General features: G+C 41.3%; 1 protein-coding gene across 1 annotated transcript; it reads left to right on the forward strand.

The window, feature by feature from the left end:
* The first annotated feature begins 5,164 nt into the window (after window positions 1–5,164).
* On the forward strand, window positions 5,165–8,888 carry LOC139571220 (myb/SANT-like DNA-binding domain-containing protein 4). Its single transcript, XM_071393872.1, has 11 exons — window positions 5,165–5,552; window positions 5,834–5,904; window positions 5,992–6,168; window positions 6,259–6,320; window positions 6,403–6,489; window positions 6,577–6,618; window positions 6,687–6,860; window positions 6,940–6,975; window positions 7,074–7,628; window positions 7,910–8,021; window positions 8,116–8,888. Exons 1-8 carry the CDS (start codon window positions 5,395–5,397, stop codon window positions 6,973–6,975), a joined length of 807 nt encoding a protein of 268 aa, XP_071249973.1. The 5' UTR covers window positions 5,165–5,394; the 3' UTR covers window positions 7,074–7,628; window positions 7,910–8,021; window positions 8,116–8,888.
* The last annotated feature ends 299 nt before the right edge of the window (window positions 8,889–9,187 follow it).

Consider the following 9,187-nt stretch of genomic DNA (forward strand, 5'->3'; position numbering starts at 1 on the left):
TCCTGTAGCCCATCCCAGCCTTGTGCAGGTCTACAATTTTATCCCTGATGTCCTTACACAGCTCTCTGGTCTTGGCCATTGTGGAGAGGTTGGAATCTGTTTGATTGAGTGTGTGGACAGGTGTCTTTTATACAGGTAACGAGTTCAAACAGGTGCAGTTAATACAGGTAATGAGTGGAGAACAGGAGGGCTTCTTAAAGAAAAACTAACAGGTCTGTGAGAGCCGGAATTCTTACTGGTTGGTAGGTGATCAAATACTTATGTCATGCAATAAAATGCAAATTAATTATTTAAAAATCATACAATGTGATTTTCTGGATTTTTGTTTTAGATTCCGTCTCTCACAGTTGAAGTGTACCTATGATAAAAATGACAGACCTCTACATGCTTTGTAAGTAGGAAAACCTGCAAAATCGGCAGTGTATCAAATACTTGTTCTCCCCACTGTAGGTCCTAGGGCTCAGGACCTCAGAGAGAAAGAAAGAATGAAAGAAAGAGAGAGAGAGTTAAAGAGAGAAAGAGAATTAGAGAGAGCATACTTAAATTCACACAGGACACCGGATAAGACAAGAGAAATACTCCAGATATAACAGACTGACCCTAGCCCCCCGACACATAAACTATTGCAGCATAAATACTGAAGGCTGAGACAGGAGGGGTCGGGAGACACTGTGGCCCCGTCCAATGATACCCCCGGATAGGGCCAAGCAGGCAGGATATAACCCCACCCACTTTGCCAAAGCACAGCCCCCACACCACTAGAGGGATATCTTCAACCACCAACTTACTATCCTGAGACAAGGCCGAGTATAGCCCACGAAGATCTCCCCCACGGCACGAACCCAAGGGGGGGCACCAACCTGGAAAGGAAGATAGTGGGTATGGACAAAAAACGTGGCTCAAGACACCAATCCTACACACTAACAACAATGCAGAAGATAACTACAACCATGCTCAGATGAAAATGAGGAGTTTAGTAGAGAGATCTATTGGATTCCTACAATCCAGATACAGATGCATTGACCGCTCTGGGGGCGTTATTTCATACAGACCAGAAAAAACATGCAAGATCATAACCTCAGCATGTATCTTGCACTACATCTGCATACAAAACAGGATGCCACATCCCAATACACCTCACATTCCACTAGCTGTACCTGATCAGGATGTTGCCGCTGACCACAATGCCACTGGTTGATGCAGTGATGGCCTACAAACAAGAAATGACCTCATAAGGAGGAGATTCACATGACAAAAAGGTTTGTATGATATCGAAACAGATTTATTTTAGGTAATTAATCTTCAAGTCTTTTTCGCTTCTCCATGGCAAACTTCTTCTCCAGGGCTAGCTTCCTTTTCTCCGGGGCTAATCTCTCGCCTTCCACCTTTAGCAGCTCCTCCTGCACCCTGCGCAGGGCTGTGACCTACCCCAGGAGCATCCTCTGGACAGCCACCATCTCCTCCACACCACCAAGCCTCCTTGTCCGGGGTGGCACTGGCTCGTACATTAGGGTATCATGATGGATAAGGATCCGAGACAGGCGCATCTCTTCTCTGTCTTCAGTGATATCTGTTGAGAAAATACAATGAATCTGTTATGGAAATTATGTGTTGTAGGCCTATTATAGAAGAATAATACACTTGTGAAATTAGAAATCAAACAAACAACTACCTCTGTCATATGATCATGATGATCTATGTCTCCCACATCTGAGCACAGGGGCATATGGATGAGGTCTAGTGTTATTTCTGGAAGGTCAGGCACATCATGTCACCATGACAACAACGTTTCAAGAACTGTAGGCTTGATATGATGAGAGAAGTAACAAGTGTAACGTTAGCCGCACGACTGGATACTTTTGTAACCATTAATGTTTTCTTGCACCACAGACACAGTTGGCTACCGGACATTTAAATACAGCAAGAAAACAAATTAAACGTGCATTATCTAGCTAGCTAGTAATTGACAATATATTACAATATTCTAGAAGTGTTAAATAGCTAGAGTTAACTTGTCAATTTGCAAAGAAGAACTTGGCTAACTTAGCTAACGTTGACGCCGTTAGCTATGTTGGCTAATTAGCTAATGTTGTTACGCGCTAGCTAGCTAATTTACTGGTTGCGCAGTCCGAGTCCACAGTCCCTCTACCGCGTTCTCTCCTATCAAACCCTTCTCCTACAGCTGATCCACATGAATGGTCGATACCCCCCCCCCTCCAGTCTTATTCAACTCTCTGTTTCTCTCAGCTCCTTTCTTCTTAGCAGTTGACTTGATGTCGGAACACTTATTTTTTACTGTGTCACTGTCCCTTGCCAAACCCCCAATGGCAAAGACAGACTTGGCCATTCTCGCCCATCCTCCCCAATAGCAAACTTTTCCTGGCTGCTATTTCCTCCACCATTACTTCAAGCTCTTGTTTGCTGAAGTTTTTATTGCGCTTTACTTATTTATCCATTTTGTTTTTGATATAGCTAGTCTGATGGCTAAGATGTGTGAAAAAAACTTTTTTTGTGTGTGTATAAAGGGTTCGCGAGCCAATAATTTTTTTTTATTCTCAAGCCATAAAGCAGATAAATAAATGTAATAAAATGGAAATATCGACACTTTATTATAGTGGCCCAAATCCTATCATCCCTGTCACACAGGCTCATTTATTGATTTCAAGCACATCACTAATGTCAATGCCACATAAGAAGATATTTACGAAGTTCTTAAGATATTTACAAAGTTCCTAAGACAACTATGAATTCCTAAGAACATTTTGAGGAATTGCACTTAAGAACTATCTTATGAACTTCTTATTTTTTCCCTTAAGAAGCTTCTTACGTTTTTACGTAAGTGGTGTTTTGTGAATCCGGGCCCAGTTGATTAAAAGTTACAGTTGTTGGATATCCTCATTCTGGCTGGATTCCAATAGGAATTACACATCACTTTGATAATGTGGCTTGCTGTGGCCTCTAAACCAGGAGTTTCAGACCACTGTGTTAGGTGTAACTAGGACTTCAAATAAATGCCTTACAGTGCCTTCAAAAAGTATTCACACCCCTTGACTTTTTCCACATTTTGTTGTGTTACAGACTGAATTTAAAATAAATTAAATTTAGATTTTGTTTGTCACTGGCCTACACACAATACCACATAATGTCAAATTGGAAATATGTTTTCTGAGTTTTTTACAAATTAAATAAAAATGAAAAGCTGAAATGTCTTGAGTCAATAAGTATTCAACCCTGTTGTTATGGAAAGCCTAAATAAGTTCAGGAGTAAATATTCGCTTAACAAGTCCCAAAATAAGTTGCATGTACTCTGTGTGCTATAATACTGTTTAACATTCGTTTTGAATGACTACATCATCTCTGTACCGAACAAATATAATTAACTGTAAGGTCTCTCAGTCGAGCAGTGAATTTCAAACACAGATTTAACCACAAAGACGAGGGAGGATTTCCAATGCCTCGCAAAGAAGGGGACCTATTGGTAGATTGGTATAAAAAAACAAGCAGGCATTGAATATCTCTTGGTGCATGGTGAAGTTATTACTTTGGATGATGTATCAATACACCCAGTTGCTACAAAGATGCAGGCGACCTTCCTAACTCGGTTGCTGGACAGGAAGGAAACCACTCAGGGATTTTACCATGAGGCCAATGGTGACTTTGAAACACAGAGTTCGAAGGCTGCGAGAAGAAGAAAACTGAGGATCGATCAACAACGTTTTAGTTACTCCACAACACTAACCTATTTGACAGAGTGAAAAGAAGGAAGCATGTACAGAATAAGAATATTCCAAAACATGCATCCTGTTTGCAAAAAGGTACTAAAGTAATACTGCAAAATATGTAGCAAAGCAACACACTTTTACAATGTGGCAAGTAAATGTGTTATGCTTGTGGCAATTCCAATACAACACATTACTGAGTACCACTCTCCATATTTTTTCAAGCATAGTGGTGGCTGTGTCATGTTATGGATATGCTTGTACTCGTTAAGGACTGCACAGTTTTTCGGGATAAAAATGAAAGGAGCAAAGCACAGGCAAAATCCTAGAGGAAAACTTGGTTCAGTCTGATTTCCACCAGACACCGGAAGATGAATTCACCTTTCAGCAGGACAATAACCTAAAAAAACAAGGTCAAATCTACACTGGAGTTGCTTACTAAGAAGACATTGAATGTTCCTAAGTGGCCGAGTTACAGTTTTTAATTAAATCTGCTTGAAAATCTATGGCAAGAACTGAAAATGGTTGTCTAGCAATGATCAACAACCAATTTGACAGAGATTGAAGAATTTTTCAAAGAATAATTGGCAAATGTTGCAAAATCCAGGTGTGGAAAGCTCTTAGAGACTCACCCAGAAAGACTCACAGCTGTAATCGCTGCCAAACGTGTATCTAAAATGTATTGACTCACGGGTTTGAATACTTATCTAATCAAGCGATATGTGTTTTTTCCATATTATTTTTTTTTTTTTACAAAGATCTGAATTTTTCTTCCACATCACAGAGTATTTTGTGTGGATTGTTGACAAGAAATGACAACTAAATCAATTAATCTGACTTTGTAACACAATAGATTTGGAAATAGTAATGGGGTGTGAATTGAATACTTTCTGAGGACACTGCATGTCTGGTCAGACAGAGTATAAATTGAATGATGCAACCTTCACTTTGGACACACTTGGTGAAGGCTACAGTACTGAAAGCCATTGAGTAGAACAACCATGTCTCCGTCGCTAACAAATACAGTCATGGGTATCTTCTTAATTAAACAAGGATTAGTATTTTGCTGTTTGGTATCTCTAATACATGCTATAGGACAATGATCACTGACAATGATCACTGAGATCATATGCAAATACTCCACTAGACAAATATTTTTGGGGATTACTAGTAAGAATAAAATCAATCAATGAGGATTTCTACAAAAAGTTATTTTTTCTTCACATTTAGCCATAGCCATTTAATTATGATTAAAATGCACTATTGTAAAGTGGTTGTTCCACTGGATATCATAAGGTGAATGCACCAATTTGTAAGTCGCTCTGGATAAGAGCGTCTGCTAAATGACTTAAATGTAAATGTAAATGTAATGTAACTCCTATTCACTTGAAAGGCACACTGGAAAATATGCAAATTGTTGTTGTGAGAGATACTAAGGCTTCAGTGACCAGGGGCCTGTTGCACAAAAGTAGAATTAAGACATCCGGGATAAATGACTCAGCTGAGCTCAATGAAGCCAAAACATGTGCGTCCAGGCTTAATTGGTTGCACAAAGACCAAGCCAGGATGAGCAGACACGGATTCATTAAGCCAGGTGAAACCAATCCTGGATAGGTGCGCGCTCACGGCTCACTCAAATAGACCCCGCCACAGATCACAGATTAACTGATTTACCATGGCAACTAGAGCCGCGTACTTTTCCCCGTCGGAAGCACAAATCCTCATGGAGGCATACGAGGAGGTAAAAGATATAATTAAGAAGAAAGGCAACACCGCCACAGTGATAAAGCAAAGAGAAAAAGCGTGGCAAAGTATTGCAGACCGCCTGAATGCGTAAGTAGTGCACAATTACACACTCACCGCTCCGCTGAAACATCACAATTACAATTCAAATATTTAATTCACATCTCCAAAAATGCAGTTGTACTGTAATTATGAAACGGTTAAATTTTTAATTGAAATGCACTGCAGATATGAGTGAAATTGTGTAAAGTAACTCCATCACACTGTATAAAGCTATGATAAATTTTTTGATATTTTTACTGAAAACAAGACAAAAATACCAAGTAATTTTTTGCAGTGTGACTCCATTAAATGTGTGTGTGTGTGTGTAGATTAAACATGAACGGGCCAAAACGGACATGGCAGCAGGTCAAAATCAAATACAAGAACATTCTGCAGAATGGTATGGTCCCTGACTAATATTTAACAAAGCACAAGCATATATTGTACCCAGAAGGTGCCTGCTCACACATTGTCTGTACTGTTTTAGCAGTGAAAAAGAATACCCACAGACAAGGCACGGGTGGTGGGTCACCAAAGGCTGACCTTACCCCAGCAGAGGACATGGCCTTGGAGCTAAATAAAGGCAGGCCCGTCTTAGAGGGGATCCCTGGGGGGAAAGAGACGAGCATAGGTTCCTCCCAAGATGCCACCCGCTTCATTCAAGGTATGTCCTTCCATCTCTACATGGGATACAACCACATTCATATTGAATCAATTTGGACTGTCTGACTTTGGTTTACCTATTGCCTTGCAGTGTCTGGCAGCACTGTGTTCCTGTTAGAGCCACCAGCACAAGCACCAGACGATGCTGATCCAGTGAGTACTCCATCAAAGGCATACTGTAGGCCTGGCATGTCTTGTCTACTAGCTTCAATATGAATCCGATTAAATGTGATAGGGTGAAGGCCCCAGTGCAGCAGCAACAGCACATGATGGAGACGATGATGAGGAGGAGACCATCTCTCTGGATTCCAGAAGGCATGAGGTATCATGTTAAGACTGTGAAAGTACTATTTACTCTACAATGGTGAGGAGTCCTCATCAAAATCAAAAAATCTAATTTCTTTTACAGGACCCAGATGCTATACAGTGGGAAAACCAGCCTGGCAACATAGTGCGTATTAATAAAAGGACACCACATCCTGCCAAATTCCAGCTGCGCTAATTGTATTGTGTTCACAGAGCTCACAAGCTATCAGAAAGTTGTATGGCAACCACCTCCGGCGCCAAATAGAACTGGCAGACATAGACATTCAGTACAAGAAGAAAAAGATGGAAAATCTTGCACTGGAGTCCGAAATAAAAAAGAGGACAATTAGGAAACTGGACCTTGAAATAAAAAAACTTGAGAGGGAGGTGAGATATGCCTTCAATGTACACTGTATGCTAACTGTAACACAAATGTATTAATCATTATTTTTCTTTCCTCCCCCAGCTCCAAGAAGATGACACAGCTCAAAATAAAAATTAGGTATATTCTCGTAAAGTCAAGTGAGCCATGACATATGAGCTCTTATTGTGAGCACACAGGACGGTGGCATCTTTCTAAGGTTTTTTTTATTTTCCCAGCAATCAGTACAACCAAGTCATCGTTATAAGGCATCGCCCTCTTTTGCCCACCCCCCCAGCACCAGGTGTGGCCACTAGCCTATATGAAGGCCCAAAATTGTGTGTTCCTTTCTGCTCTGACAATGGCATGCCCATTCGTGCGAGATGTGGTGGATGAAGAAGCACTTGTGCTGAGGAGAGCCTTCAGGCGAGAAAGGGTCTTCAGGGACCGGTTGGACCCACTGGCCTTCCCTGATGACCATCTATATGAAAGATACAGGTTTTCTGCAGATGGCATCAGGTATCTATGCAGACTACTGGGTCCCAGGATTAAGCACCGCACTGCACGGAGCCATGCACTGAGTGTGGAGCAAATGGTTTGTGTGGCCTTGCGCTTTTTTGCTAGTGGAGCCTTCCTGTACTCAGTGGGGGATGCAGAACAGCTGAACAAGGCCACAATTTGCCGCACAATAAGGAGTGTGTGTCTGGCTATCAAAGCATTAGCAGATGTCTTCATCTCCTTCCCTGGCCACAGAAGACTCTGTGACATCAAAGAGGAGTTCTATAGGATTGCAGGTAAGAGGATCTACAAATTACAGGATAACTGTTAACACATAGTAGGATACTCATTACTTTGTGTGACAGGTTTCCCCAATGTCATCGGTGCAGTGGACTGCACACACATAAGGATAAAAGCCCCCTCAGGTGCCCATGAGGCCGATTTTGTGAATAGGAAATCCTTTCACAGCATTAATGTTCAGGTGAACATAACTTTTTGATATTGTACATTGACGAACACTCTGCATTGCCAGTGATGTGCATTGATTGGTGTAATATTCCTCATCTTATGATTTCAGATGGTCTGCAATGCTGACTGTGTGATCAGCAATGTTGTGGCAAAATGGCCTGGCTCAGTCCATGACTCCAGAATCTTTCGGGCCTCTGAAATCTATCAGTGCCTATCACAAGGTAAGCCACACAACCCCTATTTATAACCATCATGGCTGTGTCAAGAATATCACTGTGTTTATGAGGTAGTAATGATGAGATTTTGTGTTGACAGGTGAATTCTCTGGTGTGTTGCTGGGAGACAGGGGGTATGGCTGCCAGCCTTTTCTCCTGACACCTTTCACAGACCCCCAGGAAGCACAGCAGGCCTACAACCATGCCCATGCCAGGACCAGGGCCAGAGTTGAAATGACCTTTGGCCTCCTGAAGGCACGCTTTCACTGCCTTCACAAATTAAGGGTCAGCCCTGTTAGGGCATGTGATATTACTGTGGCTTGTGCTGTCCTCCACAATGTGGCCTGCCTGAGGAAGGAGAGGGCCCCCAGAGTGCCACCAGCCATGGACTGGGACAATCCGGCAATCTTCCCTGATGACGACAGTGGTCGGCTGCTGAGGGACCAATATGTGTTGAATTATTTTAGTTAGTATGTGTGCTTTCAATTTTGGTTAAATATGTCCTGCGGTGGCAGAGGAATTTGGGTTTTTTTGGGTTCGTTTTTTGACGAATTTGGCCTCTTATGATGTTTGTGCGGTATACTGTGTGTAATACAAGGCTGCAGGGAGGCTACTGCATCCATTCATTTGTCTGTTCAGTTGATGTGTATGGATTTGTCCTGCATTTATTTTAGTGTGCAGACATGCAGGGTGTGTTATATACAGACCTTTGAATGTGTATGTATCATTTTGTATAATATGCTTGGATTCTGTGCTTTCCATCTTGTAGAGTCACTGTGACTTCAGTTTCGAAAGGAGCTGATGGTTTACCTGCTTTGTTTTGTCCTTATTCAATAAAGGAACATAATGTTACACATTGTGTTTTTATATTCATATGGAATGTGTATTTGTTTATATGACAGAGTACTAGGGCCACACTGAAGAAAAAGGATAAAGTCATAAATTTATGAGGCTGGTTCTTTCTGCAGAAAAGCTACATATTGTTTTTACAGTTTTGATACTTATGACAATGTGATACTTAATATTCTGGCACATCAGCATGTCTTTGTTTATGAAACCATACTGAAGTACAATTTCACGAAATGCCCCACATCTGTCATTTTAACAACTGTCCTCCTTTAAAACAACTGGTTACAATATTATGACTTGTGTTTTTTTCCCCTCTGTGGCCC

The sequence above is a fragment of the Salvelinus alpinus genome, chromosome 3, assembly GCF_045679555.1.
Source record: "Salvelinus alpinus chromosome 3, SLU_Salpinus.1, whole genome shotgun sequence".
Classification (NCBI taxonomy): Eukaryota; Metazoa; Chordata; class Actinopteri; order Salmoniformes; family Salmonidae; genus Salvelinus; species Salvelinus alpinus.

Bases quoted from the DNA above. Each gene is read 5' to 3' on its own strand.
- LOC139571220 (XM_071393872.1), top strand. From the start codon at position 5,395: ATGGCAACTAGAGCCGCGTACTTTTCCCCGTCGGAAGCACAAATCCTC. The intron at 5,553-5,833 runs GTAAGTAGTGCA...GTGTGTGTGTAG, and splicing joins ATTGCAGACCGCCTGAATGC to ATTAAACATGAACGGGCCAA. The intron at 6,619-6,686 runs GTGCGTATTAAT...TTGTGTTCACAG, and splicing joins AAAACCAGCCTGGCAACATA to AGCTCACAAGCTATCAGAAA.